Source organism: Drosophila arizonae, chromosome 4 (assembly GCF_054131065.1).
Source record: "Drosophila arizonae isolate 15081-1271.41 chromosome 4, UAZ_ARI_1.0, whole genome shotgun sequence".
In the NCBI taxonomy this organism is placed as follows: domain Eukaryota; kingdom Metazoa; phylum Arthropoda; class Insecta; order Diptera; family Drosophilidae; genus Drosophila; species Drosophila arizonae.
In genome coordinates this window covers 14901879-14922607 of record NC_142924.1, presented here as the reverse complement: position 1 = coordinate 14922607, position 20729 = coordinate 14901879, and the positions used below count along the sequence as shown (strand labels likewise).

Genomic DNA, 20729 nt, shown 5'->3' with positions numbered 1-20729 from the left:
AATCGTGGCGGCTCTTGTGGGAAAGGCGACTAAAAAATACCCTGCAATGGCTGTTGTCGTTTCCAACTGGAATTTCGATATATAAATAAAAATATAATTCATAAATTCATCGTAAGCCACTGCTATAGTTAGCAATCATTTTAATTATTGCTAGCCACTATAAATAATAATATATATTCATGTATTTAAATATTTACAGTTTCGTGCTGCGTGTTTATTTAAAATTCCATTAAAAGCTCAATTACTTTTTGATAGTCGACATAAGCCAGCAAATAATTTGTTGATTGGCCGCAAATGAAATGGAAATCAACGCAATGAAATCTAAGCTTTAAAGCCGTGTGTATTGATTGGTTTATCAGGAATCTCGTTTGTATGTATATACAATGTGTGTATATCTTTATATGCATATCGAAAGCGCAAGTCTTTTTGGCAGGTGGGCAAACAATAAAAACAATCATTTATCATGAAATGCCAAGAGTTTTTTGTTTTCTGTTGTATTTTGTATTTTTAGTCTGTTATTTGTTGTGGCTGCTTTGAGCGGCTTTTCGGCTAGTTGAATTGGTCTGCGGACTCTGTTAGCCGCCTCGTTGGCTGAGCACGTTCCGAGCTCATCTTTTGGGGTTTCGTTGTATTCTTTTTATGGGTGAACCCCGGTAAGTGCTTATGGTAATCGTCGAGGCCTTTTAATTAATGCCTTTTAACTTTCCCAAAAAAAAAAGAAGAGAATAGACTCCAAGTGGCATGGTGGAAGCTAAAAAATACCCTGTTAACTAGTCTAACTTTGACTGACTATGGAAAGTCTTTGTACTATTTGTCAATGAGAATATTTCTTATATAACATAAAGGCCTATTTGCTAAAAAATTACCTGTAATGAGGTCTATCTCGTATTACCTCTGGATTCAGTAAAATAATTCATTATTTCAAGAGGAATATTTATTATCTTTTCCTAAAATTCCTAGCAAAGGGAATAAACCCTTATTTTAGTTTCTACGCAATTAAAATTTGATTAAGCATACAACAAATTATATCTAAAATATATTTCCAATATAATTTCACTACATCAGCTTTGAGGTATTTGATTCTAAGAAATCTTTTGCTGAATACAAATACCTTCAGGTTAAAATGAACAATACAGATGAAATGGAATGCACTGACATGCGCTGTAATTAAATACCCCTTCTATTTTATGGTAATCTAAATATAAGCTGATTTCAATATGAATTAAGTATAAATTCCTCAAATGCCCAATTCCGATTTCTGCAGTCCATCAAATTGTCGATTAAGCAGCTACAGGGTATTCAGTGGAAAAAAAAGAATGAATTTTGTTGTCGCGTGGCCAGACAGTGACTAATACATTTTTTTTCCGAAGCAACATTTAATATGTTAGCTATAGTTGTTGCTATGTTTTTTTTTGTGTTTTCTTTTTGGTGTGTGCGTCGCTTTTGCACATTTTAACTTAATCTACGTGGGGGGTTAATTAAGTTTATGCGTAGAGAGCGCCACGTAGTGGCCAATCAGTTTGATCCCAACCTCCCGCGAGCTGGGCAAACAAATTGCACTAATTTGAGTCTTATTATTTAATAACTAAATAAATAGACAAAAGCCGCCAACTTACGACGAGCGCAATTAACCCGTTTTTGTGCGAACACTTGGAGCACTTGGCGCATTCTGCGCAATTATTTTATGTTCTCCGTGTTGAGGTCCTTAGCACTCCCACTGCCATTGCCACCATTCGCCCCATCATATCCTTCAGGCATACCACATTTTTCACATTTCCAATTAGGAACAATCAATGTCAGAGCGAGACGATGGGCGTGTGCACCGCACCATATCAAGTGCTGTTCCCTTGACACACCTTGACCTTTAAGGCGAGGTCTCAACCTGCTTTCCCTTTCCACTTCTCCCTCGCCTACCACTTCATCTACATGCATCTCTCTTACTGTTGGGTGCTCCAGCAGCTCAGCAGCTCAGCAGCTCAGCACATCATCAACATTCAGTTTTTGACAAAACATTTCACACCAATCAATAGATGAGTTTCATTGCTGTTGTCAAGGGCTGTTGGCCAAAGATCTTTCAAGTTAGATTTTCTAGCACTAATTGGATATCAAATACTTCGATAAAACTGAGCATAGAACAACGCTTGTTGCTTGCAGAAATTAATTAATATTAAGTTGGATTACTTTATAATTGATAATTTGTTCCTTTGTTTGTTTATTTATTCTGTTATGTGTTTTCAATTGCGAATAACTAATCTAGCTTAGTGCTCCAATAGGCAATAGGCAGCATTGAGCTGGTTAACACTTTGTTTGTTTACTGCTTTTTGAGGCTTAACAAAATTCGAACAGGCCATAAATTACAGAAAGAATGGCAAATTCATGGAGTTGCCTCTCCATTTAGGGATTCCCACTTGACACAGCGACAGTGTAAGACTCGATATATTCAATAAATTTTGGAGTATACAAAAAAACAATTTAAATTTACTTTTTGCTGAATTGATTTCTTGGGAATAGATAAGGGAATTTACATTTGCGAAAGCTGGCTTGGGTTTGAGATTGGAACGGGTATTTTGTGAGTGGAGCTGACTTACAGATATACCTTATATAAGCGTAGATGTATCTGAAAGTCGGCTCTAGAGGAGTTCTACTCATAAAATCTCTATTCATAAAATCAAATTCTTTATGTCTTTTGTAACTTTCTTTCACTTTGGACAAAATCCAATATCTTTTATCTGACTTATCTTTGCCTTTCTTCAAATATGTAAATAACTGTTTGTAATTGATTAACATCACTCTGACATAGCAGCTTTTGGCATGAGGAACTGTCATGTCATGTCATTTAGCGAGCCAAGCTAGTCGATCCCATTTATATATACGCATATACATATGTATATCACATGAGTCCCAACCCATTTTTTGTTTGGTTGTTTTTGCAACTTGCTGAGTTGCTGTTGTTTAATACCATGTGCGTTGGCCATTAAACCATAAATTTTTATTTATTGCCAACGATTTTAGTGCACCCTGCGTGGCCATAAAAAAATGGATGGGGCTAACAAGGGGTATATGATGAGGTATACAAAAATGAGCAGCTGAATATAGATTTTAATTAATATTTATATATCATTTTAATTATATATGGCAGATGTAAAGGGTAACCGCTCGTCGAGTACCTTTGATCAGCTAACGCTCATTAGAATCTGGATTTACATGATAGGGTAAGTGCTAGTCGAGCAGCTCAGCTTACCTGGCGCCCACTCAAATAATGATGTGCTGACTGATAGCACGGCAGAACATTTTGGCTACAGCCAAATGCATTATGGCCATGTTTATTAATGCGAACTGCAATAAATGAACAAGGCACAGCGAGAGAGAGAGAGAGAGAGAGAGAGAGAGAGAGAGAGAGAGAGAGAGAGAGAGAGAGAGAGAGAGAGAGGGAGAGAGGGAGAGAGAGAGGGGGGTGTAAGAAAAACTCGCGGTTTTTATTGGCTCGTATTGCGTGCACTATTTATAAAATAAGTGTACTGTGCAAAAAAAGTATATTTAGGTATATTTACGTTAAAAATATATATATTTGCCAACTAACGGAACTGCTGTGGGTATACGTAGCGTTGCTAATGATAAGGCCGACACCCAAAGCGAACCAAGTTATGTTGTTTGTTTTGTTTTGATACTTTGGCGCTTGACATTCATACGAATTCGATTTCTATTTATAGCCCCACCGGATAGGCTCATTAATAAAACACATGTATGACCACTCGAATTATTAAATACAATTTCAAAGTGAATTCTAATTCAAGCTCACGCTTTATTCGTACTCTCTTGTTATGGGGGTATATATGAGTTTTATTAAGGAATGTAGGGAAAGAGAGTCAAGTCTTTAAGGTATGACAACTTTACTGGGGCTCAAGATCTCGACTTGATCTGTCCTTATCTCGATCTAAATTGGTCTGTCTCTGGAAAAAATAGGTCAGGATATTTCCTAGTTGGTCCTGGCCCACTTTAAGCACTCCAGTTTATCAAGCTATATATGTGTTTTTTTTCTCCATCCACCATATATATCTAGACTTACGCTAGACCTTCAGCTCGGCTCAGGAATCAGGGTATCAGCTCGTCGAACACTCCGCTCTAGAGCACTCTTACTTGTTTGTCGCCTGATTTCATGCGATACGAACTGAAACAAATTCAATCAAAAGATGCAAAAAGAAAAAATCAATTCCAAAATATATAAAAATATAAAAAAAAAAACTTACCGAACCACCCGGCGAACGGTCGCGAGAACAAGTCGGTCGCATGGTCGGACGATCGTCGATCGTTTGGCTGGTGCTCTTTGCATATCGCTTTGCCTTAATCTCCAGGCCCCGTTGGCTGTTTATATCACAAAAAAATATAAAACGAATAAGTTGTTATTTTTAGCTGGATGTATTTTTAAATGGCCTTGGGCCACTACGCAACGGAGCTCAGCTGAATGAAGATCTTGGGCCAAAAGTTGTATTTCACGAACTGTAGATCAACTCAACTTAACTAGTCGCTGCTTTGTCCCATGCGTTGCATCAGATCTTTTAGCTAAAAGTTATTTGCGAACTGCTGCAGGGCCAGCGTCAATTAAAGACAAATCACTAGTAATTCGAATGCAGTTTAAGAGCGCCATAAAGTTGAAGACCCTAGTCACTGAATAATATATATTAAATTTGAGATTAATGCGAATCGATAGTGGGATATAATTTGGAGTTTGTGCATAGATAAAATCAAGTTCGAGTTATGCAGAGTTTGGAAATTGAAATATCATTTTAAAAATCTTGAAAATGTTTCTTGAATTTGATTCGATATCGAATCATAAGATTAATTAATATTTGTGAAATACATTCACATACAGGATATATTAATTAGAGTGGCTCTTTTCGTTCTCGAGTAATTTTCAACTTTTACTTAAGTCTGCCTTAGATGCGTCCTTTTGGATTAGATATAATAGCTATAATTCTTGTAATTGAAATTATCAATGGCAATTAGAACAACTTTTGCTGCAATTGTGTGTGTGTATGTGATTTGTTTTCTCTTTCACTTGTGACAGCCATCTGACCAGAGCCAGAGTCAGCTCAGCCAGTCTGGGCAGCTCGGCATGCTCGAGGAGAGTAGAGAGTAGAGGCAGCCAATGCGTCGCGTGGCTTAGCTATGCTCCTCTATTTAATGTGCCAACTGGTGGTTGCCTTGGTTGCCAGTTGGGTGACTGGGTGGCTGTTGGCCAGCGCTGGCCGTTGATGGGTCTTAACAAGTTCCCAGGCAGGTTGCTGCCCCTTCTGCCTGCCGCTTATCAAGCCATGTCGTCTCGCCTTTTGGTCTGGCTGCCGCACTGTCTGCCGTTGCACGCAAAGTGGTTTAACTGGTATTATGAATATTACTAATGTTCAACTATATATACATGTATGTACATATATGCACATACATATATTGATATGCACATATGTCTTATATACCTATTAATAAACATACTAGTTTCTTGCGCTCCACTTAAAGCAGGCAAACTATTCAAGCAGCAGGGCATAAATCATGTTCGAAAATTCTTTAAAACGGCTATAAAGGATAAGGAGAATATGTCTCCTCTCATAGTTTATAATTGAAAAGAGAAAAACTTAAATTTTTGTGCTAATTAATTTATTCAAGTCAAGGCAGCAAAAAGTCTTTTTTTTCGCTCAGTGTAGCTTCAGTTTTGATTTATGTTTATTTTTATTATTATTATCATTTTGCTGGTGCCAATGTGAGTGACCTGCCAGCAGCATTCCAAACCGAGGCACACAAGAGTGGAAAATTTCCAACTCCTTCGATGCGGCGTATACGTAATATAAGTTCTAATATTTGTTACTTGGGGCATGCGGAGCTCTGCCGGACAGTGTTTGCCGAGCTCCTTTGTCGGGGCAAAGCAAAATGACAAAATTGCAAAATTGAAACTAAATTCTGTTTTATTATCTTGCAACATATCTAGTTGTTATCTCATTTGAATTGTCAAGTCTATTGGTTTTCATGCGAAACTCTATTTTACGCCTTAGTTTTCTATGGGAAACGTTTTGCAGCCTCTTCATGCAGTTTCAATGCAAACAGGAATTTCTTTTGTCGAAGCGTTCGATAAAGTACGAATTTCTGGCTGCTGTGCTATTTGGTATGCGATGATGAAATCTTTTGGCCAATAGCGGAAATTGTGTTTCCTATCTGTTGTGCCAGCAGCGAGGACCACAAAAACCCTTTTCACTGAAAGTCCTGCCCAACAGGCAGTGATGGCTGACTGCATACTGTCTGGTTGGCTTTTGGCGGCCGTTGCGCGCATGTGGTGCAGATTCAAGTATTTAGCCATGGCATCTATTTTTAGAAAATCCTGTTTTCTTTTTTTTTTTTTTTTTTTTTTTTTGGGAGCTGCAGCAGCGTCCAATGTTTTTGCATGTTGCATGTTGCACAAATTCGATTTTCAAATAAATATTTGAAATGCAGCTCAGTCAGACTCCGACTGTCATTCAATTCAGTTTGTCATTCAGTTCAGCGCCCTTCACTTTCACACAGGCGGCGCCGCTGCTGCTGGGCAGCTCGATATGGACTTCTTAACTGAATGAACCGCATGACTTGAATGACTTGAATGACTCTCTAGTTCAGCCTTAGGCAGTGGCAACAGCAACAGCAACAGCAGCAGTTGAAATGCCAAAACGTTGCAATTGTCGTCGTGTAGCACCATTTAAGGCTGCAACAAGCGCTGCTCGTCGCACAGCATCATCATCATTAACTTCATCATCATCAGCCGCTGAAGTTGAAGTTGCTGTTGCCAGAGAGTCTTCGTTATCTTCTTCATTGTTGTCACTCGTTTGAAAGTGAAATTTGTTCATTATTATGTATTTTTTTTTCTTTTTGGCGGCTGCGTCTCCAGTTGCCCCTTGCCACACCCACTCGTAGCGCTATCAGGCTTGACATTGTGCTGTCGGAATTTCCTTAGCTGAGCAAAGTATTTTAAGCATGTGATTGGAGTTGTGCAACTGACACAATATAAAAGAAAATTGGTTTTCCAATAAAAAGATATGTAAATCCACTTAACATTTTATGTACAAAAATCTGTACACCATTCAAGTGGATATTTCCTTTTTAGAATAATCCATACAAAATGGTTAACAAATTGAAAACGGAACATTAAAATAAAGAGATTTTGCTCATAACGTTTACGAAAAGTCAGAGAATAAATGTAAATATATTTTTAAGGACAGAAAAGAAATTTACTAATAATATACTAAGAGGTATATTAAATACTTGAAAATAAATATATTTTATAATTATATATTTCATATCATATATTCATATCAAAATTTCTTGCCGTCTCTCATATACTCCCACTACAATACATAGATATAATTTAATTCAATCTAATTTAGTTGTTGTCTTCATTTGATTTGGCGACAATTGATTGAGTAGGGGGCAAGAGGACAGGGAAAAAAGAAGCGAAATCTTATTACAGCTTCTGGCGCTGTTAACAATATTCTAATCAACTGATTGTCTGAGCAGAGAACGGGAACGGAGATTGGGCAAATGTGGCATGGAATTGAAGTAGCGAATGGGAATGAGAATGCGAATGGAAATGGAAATGGAAATAGGATTGGGTATGAAATGGAATGGGTAGCATTTGTATATGATGTGTTCGAACTGAGGACAATGGCCCAAGGCAGTGATTGCATCATGGCTAAGAGGACTGGTTCGGGGTCGAGTCCAGACTCAGATTCAGGTTGCTCTAGTCTCTGTTTGGCATAGTCCTCCGTCCTCCGACAAGGGGGAGAGGAGCAAAACGGAGTGTGACACATTCGCAACACTTGAACAGTTCGTTTGCCTTGTAATTTGATTTGAATGTTGTCAAGCTGGTCTGCCAAGCGTTGCGGCATTATCACTCTCGTTGTCCTGGCCATTTGATATCTGCTCCTGGATTATGAAAAGTTCAACGCGTCAATTAAAACAATTCGAACTTTGCTCTGCTGCTCTCGTTTTAACAAACAAATGTCACCCAAATCACGCTCTGGAGTCTCATAATCCTATCAAATAATGCCGCACTTGCCACACGCCACACGCCACACTTGCCACGCACATGCACACACACACACACACTTTGAAACATTAACTAAATGGCCTTCGAACCCTTTACTCGTTTAGGGTCGGCGGTTGTTGGCCATTTGAGCGTCGGCATCGCCTTTCGTTGACAAGGCTCGATAGCTGGCGCTGGCGTTGGGGCGTGGCTGTTTGTGGTGGGCGTAAACTTGTTGATGATTGATGGCATTGAACGAGATGCCTAAAGTTCTGTCCTGTTTAACACTCCACTGGCTGTGAGCGTGTGAGGGAGAAAAAGTATAGGTATGAGTGTGTAGGGGCGTGTAAACAACATAAAACCCAGAAAATTTTCAATCAGTGAGCATATTAAGTAATGTTTGGAATAGATAGGCACTAGGCCAATGAACTTTTATAGCATTCTCGAACAGGAGTTGATGTAGTAAATATTATAATTTATTACCAAATGTTATATAATATTTAGAATATATTAAAGGGCTGATATGTTTACATAGCAATATATTTATGAATTAAGTTATTTGTAATTGGCTTTTTCAAAGTCAACGCTCGATTATCATAGTTAAAAATTGCTTGATTATGCCTATCGATTACTGCTACTAATCTAAATCTCGATTTCGATATGACGAGCTCGAATGCGGAAGTTGTTTCGCTGTGTTAAACTTATAAATATAAAGCTTTATCTGCCATAGGGCTTTTAAGCAAACAAATACATATATAAAACATATGCATACACATATGAATGTATGGCTGCGTGTGTGTATGTATGCATATTAATGGAATGACAGACAGATCAGACTGACAACCCGGCAGTCAGTTGTATTCGTCGCCTCACGCAGGTTTTTCTATTTGTATTTGCATGTACATTTGCTCGTACATGTGTTGCCATAACTTTGTGTGTGTGTGTGTGAGAGCGAACTCCCTCCCTCCCTCGCTCCCACCCTCCTTCCCACCAGTTCTCCTTTGACTAGCTGTCTGTTCGTGAGGTTTATCATGTTTGTTTGTAAAAATATGTAATGTCGTGTTAGTTTATCCAATGGCGTGCCGTCGTGTCTATTTTTAGTGTACAAGCTTTATTTTTAGACTGCCAGCAGCAACAACTTTAACTTTAACTACGCTAAAGTACAAGCACTACAGCAGCAACAACAATAATAACAATATGAAGTGAGCGACTCATTGCATTTGCAACTTGTTGCGCTGCGAGAGCGCCAAAGTAAGAGCACCATAACATCGAGCGTGTGTGCGTGTGTGTGTGAGTGTGAGTGAAAGAGTGCGGCAGAGGGAGAGCTGCATTGGGAGAGCGGTCGCTGCACGTTGCGACTACGTGATGTTATTGTTGGCGTGGTTACACAACTTCCAGTTGTCTGCTCTCGATGGTCTGCTGGTCTGGTCTGTTCATGTTTACTCTCTTCTCTGTCTTGCACGCTCTCTCGCGCTCTCTCTGTGTGCATTTGCATTTGCATTTGTATTTGTTTTTGCATTTGTATTTGTTTTTGTATTTGATTTCGTTAAACGTTTTATCACGTCGTTGCCGTTGTCGCAGCCGCAGCCGCAGCCGCCGTCGTCGTCGTTACGTTTAAAGTTTACTTTTTAGTTGCTTCGTTTCTTTTGATTCTTGTTTTGCTCGATTTGTTTTTCTCATATTTTCTTTGAAATGTGAATTCTATTTTTAGCCCATTGGTCTTTTATTCGCCTCTCAGTCTTGGCGCACATTCCGCTCTCTGTTTACAATAAAAATATTTAAATTGTTGTCACGTACCAAGTTCTTAATAGGTTACGTTATGTGTTTATTTAACTCATTTTGATTAGCAGACGAGCAAAAGCGCAACAAAAGACACGCTTAGTAAATATGCCTGCTTTGCTCGTTATTGCTGTTCTTGTTGTAGGATAGGCAACAAGCAGAGCTCCGTTAGAAAATCTAGGTTTTCCTGCAAATAATTTAAGCACAATATGCAGGAAGCTCTCAAGAACTATAGCTTTTCAGATAATATGGAATTCCAATAGATCTAGTTTTTTCATTTACACACATGTTAAACACGTTTTCTTTTTTTTTTTTTTGTTTTTTGTTCTTGTTTTTTGTGAGGTTAGTGTATAAAATTTATTTCTTTAAGTTTTGGAATTTAGTTGTTTTTGATAATTTTTTTTCGAGCCTTTGAAGATCAACTTTTTCTCTTGAATACCCAATGATTTCAGGAACTAGGCAAACTCTTCAGTCATTATGCAGGTGAATCGGATATATAACCATGCTAATATCATATGTGTGTATATATAAATGAATTTAGAAATATATATATATACATGATACATATGATTTTGCCCGGTTTAGTGTGACTTGGTCGGTTTTTTAATCTCATTCGCAATCTTCTTGATGGCAGGTGGTATGCGCTTAGCCACGCCCGGTTGTGAGCTCAGGAACGAGATCTCGAAGAGGGCGGGCCGGCTGGAGTAGACATTGTGCAGCATACTAATGAACCAGAATAGCAGATCGTCCATATTTTGTATGGTACATTGGGCGAAAACAGCGCCAGCATCGCGGCCATGCTGATGAGAATCGAATAGAGCGACTATTGAGGCGCGAAAATCAAAGGTCATCATCACCGTGCGACTATCCGCGATAATAGCGGCAAAGAGATTGCTGGGCATCTCTCGGCCACCAGAGCCGCCCGCCTGCTGGAATACCTGCAATGTGATCTGAAAGATTCGAGAGAGCTGCATGGCAACGTTGCGATTATACATGGGGTTGCTAGGATCGGCCTCCATATGCGTGTAGAACCACTCCTCCAGCCGGAAGTTCATCTTTTGCTGTGAACGTATCGCCGATATTGCGTCTGGTATATTAAGATTTAGATTGCGCGATAAGGGCGTATGGGCTGTTATAACATTGTGATAGACACTGTTGCCATCGTTCATTGCATTCCCGAAAAGCTCCCAGCCCCGAGGTGGCAATTCGCCCACACGATGATAGAACCTTTCCGCCTTGGCCACCTTATCCGCCAGGATCAGCGATATCAGAGTACACGAATTGGTGCCACTCTGTTGAAACTCGCCGAATCGGGACTGGCAAAAGTCGCGCGGAAACCACCAGATGTTCAGGTTATCGATCTGCTCATGTATGGCCATCCTGAAGTGGGTTTGGTGCGCTCGAAAAGATTGCTAAAATCTGGGCCATGGACGAAAGATGGAAATGGAAGAGATAATAGCCAGTCTAAAGATGGTTCATGCAGCATTAGTATTACCGTGCGCGCTGGGCCCAATCTTTCGTACTGCTGTAGTCACATAATTCATATATAAGAGGTCACCTTCTTAACACTGCACTACAAGAGCGAGCTTCCTAGTTTGTTGGTTTGCTTAGCTAAACATTGAATTTTGGGTGTCTTTTTGCCGGAGGAGTGTTGAAACGAAAACGAAAAATTTTGAAAGGAAAACAACAAAATAAAAGAATTTCTAACAAACAAAAAACATGATGTGTGCGACTGGACAGTAAACTGAATGAGAAACTGAGTACAAAAAAAATTCATCTGACTTTCGGAATGTAATTTGGAACGAAAAGATTGACTGATTTAATGTCGGAATGTGAGAAACTAAAGCATATTTTCTCTGAATACCCTATTATGCAGATAATCATAAAATAGAAGTTACTTTTATGCCTTGAACCCATTTGTAATGGCATGGCTTTTAGGATTTGTTTTTGTTATCCTTAAATTTCATTTAAAACTGCAAAACCCCTGAAATCCAACGATCCTACATAGAAACATCTATGCTGTAATTAACTGGGTGCAAAAAACATGATTGGGATTCTAGAAAAGTGTCTGAAACGATTTTAATCAAAAGTAGGTTTACTGGAAAAGAGGCGAGGAAAGAAATGGGGGAAATAAACAGTTAAATTGAACTTGACTGATAAATATAACGGACAAATTTAGTTGGTATGACTACATAATATGGAAGAAAAAAAAACTGCAGGTGATTGCTTAACATATTCAATGCATTTAACACATGAGCAAGAGCGACTGTTGACAGAGTCCGGATGGAACATACATAATATCACTGTCAATATTATATAATGAGAAAATCGGCTCATGCATAATTAATGCAATAACAAACAATGCACGAGAATGTGGCGCGTGCCTCTGTTGGCGCAGGGTGGACAGGAGGCGGAGAAGTGGAAGCTGGAAACAGGAAACAGAGAATCGTCCTTCTTATATATCGAATGCAAAATAGCTCCTGGCATATACGAATCTCCTTATGCTGATGGCCAGGCACGCATACAAATGTGCTTCTACGATAAGCGCAAAAAGATGCATAAACTGTTTCAAAGCAAACAAGAGGATAAAAAAGAAGAGCGAAAAGAAAAAAAAAAAAACAAAGTAGGAATGCTGGCAAAGAAACAAAAGTGAAATTTAACTTGACATTCCATGTATCTTACTCTCACTTTGAGTGGGTGTATGTGTCTGTCTGTGTGTGTGTGTATGGGTGTCTATGTGTGTCTGTGTGTAACTTTTGACATTTGACAGTCAACTAGCTGGACTAAGTAGTCCGGATATTGCACTCTCTGCGTACTGCCGGCAATCCAATAGAATTTCCTTACTTTTCATTTTTTACACCACTGCTTGGCGCAGTGAAAGAAGACGACACCGAGAGAGGGCAGGAGTGTGGGAGAGGCAGACAGAGATGGAGTGTGTCTGTTTAACTTTAACAAACATGAGGGATACCCTGTAGCAATTTATACATATTCTCAGATATCCATAATACACCATCAATCTATTTTATTCATCAGCAATAAAATAATTTATAAAGTTCGTTGTTTGCTTGATTTGCTCTGCTTTCTTTATGACTAACAGAGCTTGATCTTGATCTTGGGCTTGGTCAATAATGTTTCCAATAAGTTCAAATCTCCAGAATCCTTTATTAGGATAACTTTACTTACTTACATTGGCATTACTATTCCATTATAAACTACCAACTATTCCTTAACATCCATAAGTAGACTACCCAACTTTCCTGTATTTTGCAACTTTTCATATTTTACTCGTTTTGGCATATTGACCTAATGACCCTTTTCTTTTCTCTTTTTTCTTTCTTTGGCATATTTGCAGCGTGTAAATCTGTTAGCACCCATAGGCGTCGCGCTGAACGGCCCCGGCCTAAGGGGCCATGACGCGTTGGCCCTTCAATTTACTACTATTGCTCTCGGTGGCAGTACGCGACTGTAGCAATCATACCATCCTCACTGTTGGCTATCTGACGGCTCTCACTGGCGAGCTCAAGGACCGCCAGGGCTTGGCCATATCCGGTGCACTGACAATGGCACTGGATGAGGTAAGTTGAGCACACACACATATATACATATAAACATCATAAGCAGATATAATCCTAAGCCAAACACGAATTGTAAAAGTGACTGGGCAATCAGTAGCTACAGCACGGATTAGCGTAATACTCAACATGTTAAGGAAGCTTTTATATCTGGTTGCATTTATTGTTTATGCATTTAAAAGTAGACAACTGTTTAGCAATTCTCTTTTATTTGATTCTCAATAATGTAATGATTTAATTTTAAATAGTAATAAAAATAAAAAATAAAAAATTATTTTATTTAAAATAATGTCTATAAAATGTAGTCTATAAATAATGTTAATGCTCAAAAGCCTTATAATAACCGTGTGCTGTTAACACACTGTTAATTAACATATTTCTTAACTATTATTATGTTAAGGTACTGAATTGCTTTCTTTTCACTTTTATAGATCAACAGAGATCCAAATTTGCTGCCAAATGTTACGTTAGCGCTGCGCTGGAATGATACCAAGGGTGATACGGTGCTGGCAACGAAGGCCATCACCGAGATGATATGCGATGGCATTGCGACCATATTCGGGCCGGAGGGCCCGTGCTATGTGGAAGCAATTGTCTCGCAGAGTCGCAACATTCCAATGATATCCTATGTATGTTCTTATATAGAGTATATATGTCAGCTTGCGTCTTGTGTCAGTTGTGGGCATGTTTAAACACGCTCGCTGTCAGTTGCCCTCCAAATGTTTGTTGTATCAAATTAAATGCATTTCTTTTACTCTTCCTCTAACTCTCTTGCAACCGTCGTCTGTTCCCGTCCGCCCCATGAACATTTCTAATAGAAATGCGCAGAGAACCGTGCATCCTCGATACCAACATTTGCACGCACCGAACCGCCCGATACGCAGGTGAGTGTGAACGTGGATGGGTGGGAGGTGGCAGTGGCCCAGATGGCACGTGTGTCGCCTACCTGCAACAGGTGTTGAAGCCCTTGGCATGCTGCCACTGAGTTGTATTAAATATATTGCCTTGGCCTTGACAGCTCACAAATCACACATCAATTGCGATGTGGGTGGCATCTGAAGGCGATGCCGGGCCACGTTCCTAGAAGTAATCCAATAACATTGTTGTCATTCGTGTTACAGGTCGTTAAGTCGGTAATTGCGTTGCTGCGCTATTATGCCTGGAACAAGTTCTCCATACTGTACGAGGAGGTGTGGGGCACCGTCGCTGATCTCCTGAAGGATCAGGCCTCCAAGAGGAACATGACCATCAATCACAAGCGGTCGTTCATCGATGATCGCGCCAAGTGCTGTGAGCAGATGATTTCCTGTTGCCGCTCAGGCTATTGGTATCAGGTGAGTGTTACTTGAAGGTTATATAATTGATTGATATTAATTTATATTTCTATCATTTTCAAGGTCGTGCAAAATACGATGAACCGCACGCGCATCTATGTGTTTCTCGGCTCGGCGAATAGTTTGATTGATTTTATGAGCTCGATGGATACGGCTGGGCTGTTTGCACGTGGCGAGTATATGGTCATCTTTGTGGACATGATGGTCTACTCAGAGCGGTTAGTAAAGACTGTCTGTATATGTATATACTTGATTTTAACGTTTACTTGCTCTATTTACAGTGAGGCACAGAAGTATTTGCGCAAGGTGGATCAAATCAATCGCATGACCAACTGCAAGAGCACCGAGAACTTCAATCAGCTGGCGCGCAGCTTGCTCGTCGTGGCCTCCACGCCACCCACGAAGGGCTATGAGAAATTTACGGAGCAGGTGCGCAATTACAGCTCGATGCCGCCCTTCAATTTTACGGTGCCGCAGCTCTTCTCGCAAAGCAAATTTAGCAAGGTAAGAGAAGAGACAGAGAGAGAGAGGAAGGGAGAAAAAGACTAGATCTATAAAATCTATTCATTTGCAGTTCATATCGATCTATGCGGCCTATCTGTATGATTCGGTTAAGCTCTATGCCTGGGCGCTGGACAAAATGCTGCGCATGGAGGAGCGCGTGCTCACCGATGAGGTCATCTCTGAGGTGGCCAGCAATGGAACGCGTGTCATCGATACCATCATCAAAAATCGTACTTATATGAGTGAGTGCTCCACTGGCTAAGGCTATCGAATATTAGAGATCTGATCATTTGCATTCTGTTGCCCCAAAATAGGTGTCACCGGTTCAACGATCAAAATCGATCAGTATGGCGACTCGGAGGGCAATTTCTCGGTGCTGGCGTACAAGCCCCATAAATGGAACATATCGGAGAATATACGCTGCAATTACCATATGGTGCCGGTGGCGTATTTCCATCAAGGCGAAGAACTTCCAGTGAGTGAGTCGTCTTCTCTTTTTTAGTTTGCATTACTTTGAGTTTGCTCTGAAAATCCGCCTCTAAGCGAGAATCTCACTGAACTGAACAACTCTCGATTGATCGCTGATTGCAGGAATATAAACTGATAAACGGTTCCATCGATTGGCCCTCGGGCGGCGAGAAGCCCACCGATGAGCCGATGTGCGGCTTTGCCAATGAGCTGTGCAAGAAGGACGACACCCACTACACGTCCACTGTGGCGGCGGTGGTGCTGGGCGTTCTGCTGTTCTGCTCCGGCGTGGTTACCATGAGCATCTATCGCAAGTGGAAGATTGAGCTGGAAATTGAGGGTCTGCTCTGGAAGATAGACATATGCGAGATCAAGGATTATTCGGGCAATGAAATCGTCTCATCGCCCAGCAAGGTATGTGAACGGTACATTGACTGATGGAATAGACTGTACTAAATTGAGATTTACTTTGCAGGTCAGTCTGATGAGCGCTCAGAGCTTTGGCTCCCGTTGGTCCCATCAGTTTGTTACCTCGACGGCGCGTCTGCGCGGCGCCGTTGTGCGCATCAAGGAGCTAAAGTTTCCGCGCAAGCGCGACATCTCGCGCGAGATCATGAAGGAGATGCGTCTGCTGCGTGAGCTGCGCCACGATAATATCAATAGTTTCATTGGCGCCTGTGTGGAGCCCACACGAATTTTGCTAGTCACGGATTACTGCGCCAAGGGCAGCCTGTACGACATCATTGAGAACGAGGACATCAAGCTGGATGATCTATTCATAGCCTCGCTCATCAATGATCTCATCAAGGTGGGAGCTATATAATTTGACATGTATATTTGGAGTTGTTGAGTGAAAGATCTGTTCATATCCTTTCAGGGCATGCTGTACATACACAGTTCACAGCTAATCTATCATGGCAATCTCAAATCCTCGAATTGTGTCGTCACCTCGCGCTGGATGCTGCAGGTCACAGACTTTGGACTGCACGAGCTGCGCCAATGCGCCGAGAGCGAGTCCATTGGCGAGCATCAGCATTACAGAAGTACGTCTTAGATCATATGATATAAATATATATAAATGATATATCTATTCAAATTTCTCTCGTCTATTGCAGATCAACTTTGGCGCGCCCCGGAGCTGTTGCGCAATCATCATTTGCATGGCAGCCAGAAGGGCGATGTTTACGCGTTTGCCATCATAATGTACGAAATATTTAGTCGTAAGGGTCCATTTGGACAAACCAACTTTGAACCAAAGCAAATTGTGGACTTAGTTAAGCAGCAGCCACTCAAAGGCTCGGAGCCATTTCGTCCCGAGGTCGAGTCCATTATAGAGGCGGAGTCCTGTCCGGATTATGTGCTGGCCTGCATTAAGGACTGCTGGGCCGAGAATCCCGACGACCGACCCGAGTTCAGTGCCATACGGTTAGTGAAGTAAACTAAAGAGAGAGAAAGAGAGTTTTATAATAATTTAACGTATTTACCTATTCTAGCAATCGGTTGAAGAAAATGCGAGGTGGAAAAACCAAAAACATCATGGATCAAATGATGGAAATGATGGAGAAGTATGCCAACAACTTGGAGGAAATTGTTACGGAGCGCACGCGTTTGCTGTGCGAGGAGAAAATGAAGACGGAGGATTTGCTGCATCGCATGCTGCCGCAATCGGTGGCCGAGAAACTGACCATGGGTCAGGGCGTAGAGCCAGTCTCCTATGATCAGGTACGCCCCGCCTCAAATGCTATTCTAATGGATGCCAATCATAGTGACACATTCTCTTCAACAGGTCACCATCTACTTCAGCGACATTGTGGGCTTCACAGCTCTTAGCGCGGAGAGTACGCCGTTGCAGGTGGTAAACTTTTTGAATGATCTCTACACGGTGTTCGATCGCATCATACGCGGCTATGATGTCTACAAGGTGGAGACCATAGGCGATGCCTACATGGTGGTAAGTGCGCTGTGGCTAGCTCCATTGTCGAATCGGTATATAAACTAATTGTGTCTGGACTTTGCAGGTCTCTGGTCTGCCCATTAAGAACGGGGATCGGCACGCGGGTGAAATTGCGTCCATGGCGCTGGAGTTGCTGCATGCTGTCAAACAGCATCGCATTGCCCACAGACCCAACGAGACGTTGAAGCTGCGCATCGGCATGCACACGGGTCCGGTGGTGGCTGGCGTGGTGGGTCTCACCATGCCCAGATATTGTCTCTTCGGGGACACAGTGAACACAGCCTCGCGCATGGAGAGCAACGGCGAGGCGCTGAAGATACACATATCCAATAAGTGTAAACTGGCACTGGACAAACTGGGTGGCGGCTACATAACCGAGAAGCGAGGGCTAGTCAGCATGAAGGGCAAGGGCGAGGTGGTCACCTGGTGGCTAGTGGGCGCCAACGAGAAGGCCATACAGAAGAAGGTGGTGGATATGACGGATATGCCACCGCCGCTGTTCAGCCGGCCCAGGAAGAGTCCCAAGTTGAATCCGGACTCCAGGCAGCCCAGTTTGCTGGCCATGCACAATTGTGGCACTGGATCGCGGCGACAGAGCAGCGTACCACGTCCAACGGATGTGGAATCCACCTACAGTCTGCAGGGCTCCGTCTGTCAGGTGGCGCGTGAATCGCCGCGTCTGGCATCGAAGAGGGATCGAGAGCGGGAACGAGAACGGGAGCGGGAGCGGGAGCGAGAACGTGAACGGGAACGACCCGTGAATGGACTGGGCGGCCATTTTGTTGGCGGCGCGCTGCTGGAGTCCGCGCAGGCCTCGCTCAGCACGCTGAATCATTCCGATACAAATGAAACGAACTGTGATACTAACGAAGCCGCCATGCTCGATGGCGAACTGGAGTTGAACGGCGGCATCAGTGCCGCTGGCCTGGTGCGCCAGCCAAATGCGCTGCACAAGCCGTTGGCCATGGTGCGGCCACATCGCATCATCAATGCATTGCCCGAGGATCAGGCGATGCCAGCAGCTGTGGTGCATCACAACATTGCGGAGCTGCTGCTGCGGGAGTCACGCTCGCTGGATCCCATGCCGATGCAGCAGCCGCGCAAGCGACACGAACGCGGCAAGCTGCCGCCCTCGAAGCTGTCCAAGAACAACTCACGCTCCCTGGACACGGGCGTCTCGCTGATCAGCGGCAATCCCAATGGCGATGCGGCTGTCGAGGATGAAACGGATGATAATATGTCGGCCAATCCGGTGGACGCCAATGATAGCTACGACGATGAGCGGGGTCTGCTCATGCGTCACGATAACGGGCAGCTGCCCATGCTGCGCTACTCGAGCAGCTTTGCCAACGCCCAGCCCAGCATTGTGCCCGCCGGCGAGAGCAGCAGGCGGCGCAGCAGCAACGTCTCCGCCAGCAGCTGTGCGAAGCACCTGAACAACAACTGCAACGGTGGCATGAGCATCGAGGAGGACATGCAGTCGCCGCTGCTGCAGCGACAGGCTTCCCTAACCGCGCCGCCCGAGGAGCTAATGGCGACCTCCAAGCGCTGGCGGTCGCTGGAGCATATGGAGCCCGGCGTGCCGGGACATGGCAACAGTGTCAGCTATGCTGCTGACATTGATGGACGCCAGGAACAAGCGGGCGGCGATGGAAGTTTAGCCTTGCTGCCAGGCAGCAATCAACGTGGCACACGCGGCGGTGGCAGCAGCAAAGTCAGCAACTGGGTGGTCAACCTGTTCAAGGGCAACGGCATGCGCAGTGGTGACTCCACGTTGCGACGCGTAGGCATCCTGCCCAGCAGTGTGCAGGGCGTGACTGCCACCTCGACGGCTCGGGATCGTGAGAGTATTGTATAATTGGGATGAGCGTTCAAAGGTCATATATAATCTTGGGAGGGGCGGGGGAGAAAGTTACTCAGGAACAGTGCGAGCAGGAAACGAATGTCTAAGGTTTAAATTACACACACACACACACATACACACTCACACATCATTTAAGGAATACTATTTTGGCTTATACTATATATGTTGTATGTTGTTTACTGTCCTTTTGTGTGTTTGTGCTTGTGTTAAACGAAACTCTATACATGTTACATGGCACATATACATACAGATATATATATATATATATATATATGTGTATATGTGTATATGTGTGTGTGTATGTCTGTTGAAAACAATTACTAAATGCATATACATATTAGATTAGCCATTAAACATCAAATATATAAATAATAAAAAAGAAAAAAAAAGAAAAAGAAAAAGAGAACCGTCTAGTCACAAGGTCTTCAGACTAGTTATTGATTTATAATAATAATAATAATGATAATACTAACATAAATAATACTATATGCATACCTTCAAGAGCGCGCGCACTCATCCCACACACACACACACATGCAAACAATATGAAACTTGTAACTTCTCCAATGCGCAGCTAAATAAAAGAAAAACTAAAAACATTTTAAGCATAACATGAAATTAGTTTATTTAATTTGCACAACAAATGAAAAAAAAAAACCTATTAATAATATACATATATAACAAAAAAAAAATCTTATAATATATATGATTGAAATGTGTTTTTTCTAGTATATAAACTAAGTGCGTGTGATTGTACGTAATGTTTAAGCCTAAACTATATAAAATATTTAAAATATATAAATATACATATGTATATGTGTGTATAAATAAATACATATATTTATTTATTTATACATGTTTATATACATATGCTGTTATATATGTGTCTATATATTTATATATGTATATGTATATGTATATATATACGTATGTATTTGCATAATTTTATTAGCTATTTTAATTGATAATAAACGAAAAGAAGAAATGTGAGCAGAATTGCAGTCCGCAATGAGCTGTTTTTTAGCTGTATCTATGTATATTTTTAAAAAATATAAAATTTGTTAAATTTGCCATATATAAATATAAACAAAACAAGAAAACGTGTTTCTCTATTTGTTTCATCCCTTGAAATATTGACATAATTTAAATGCGTGTGAGATCAGCTTTCATATCTATTATAATAATTGATATTATATTTATATTCTTTTTTATTCGTTTT

The 20729-nt window shown here is 41.6% G+C and overlaps 2 protein-coding genes across 18 annotated transcripts in view; one reads left to right on the top strand and one right to left on the bottom strand.

Annotated features, from left to right (window-relative positions):
* LOC108614070 (receptor-type guanylate cyclase Gyc76C-like) overlaps positions 1-20610 on the top strand; it is a 41445-nt gene extending 20835 nt beyond the window's left edge. For all 17 annotated transcript variants that reach the window (XM_089469067.1, XM_089469075.1, XM_089469079.1 and 14 more), the window contains 15 exons: positions 13167-13389; positions 13818-14015; positions 14205-14270; positions 14508-14720; positions 14784-14938; positions 15002-15224; positions 15295-15466; positions 15539-15699; positions 15816-16106; positions 16168-16500; positions 16570-16735; positions 16808-17117; positions 17186-17414; positions 17479-17643; positions 17711-20610. In XM_089469067.1, coding sequence (XP_089325193.1) covers positions 13225-13389; positions 13818-14015; positions 14205-14270; positions 14508-14720; positions 14784-14938; positions 15002-15224; positions 15295-15466; positions 15539-15699; positions 15816-16106; positions 16168-16500; positions 16570-16735; positions 16808-17117; positions 17186-17414; positions 17479-17643; positions 17711-19504 — 4641 coding nt within the window. In that variant the 5' untranslated portion in view covers positions 13167-13224 and the 3' untranslated portion in view covers positions 19505-20610. The remainder of the gene's footprint in view (positions 1-13166; positions 13390-13817; positions 14016-14204; positions 14271-14507; positions 14721-14783; positions 14939-15001; positions 15225-15294; positions 15467-15538; positions 15700-15815; positions 16107-16167; positions 16501-16569; positions 16736-16807; positions 17118-17185; positions 17415-17478; positions 17644-17710) is intronic.
* LOC108614073 (uncharacterized) lies at positions 10064-11619 on the bottom strand. Its single transcript, XM_018007991.2, has 2 exons — positions 11310-11619; positions 10064-11233 (listed from the first exon to the last, which is right to left on the bottom strand). The coding sequence occupies exon 2, from the start codon at positions 11191-11193 to the stop codon at positions 10396-10398; it is 798 nt and encodes a 265-aa protein (XP_017863480.1). The 5' UTR covers positions 11194-11233; positions 11310-11619; the 3' UTR covers positions 10064-10395.
* Positions 20611-20729: the final 119 nt, after the last annotated feature.

Bases quoted from the DNA above. Each gene is read 5' to 3' on its own strand.
- LOC108614073 (XM_018007991.2), bottom strand. From the start codon at position 11,193: ATGGCCATACATGAGCAGATCGATAACCTGAACATCTGGTGGTTTCCG.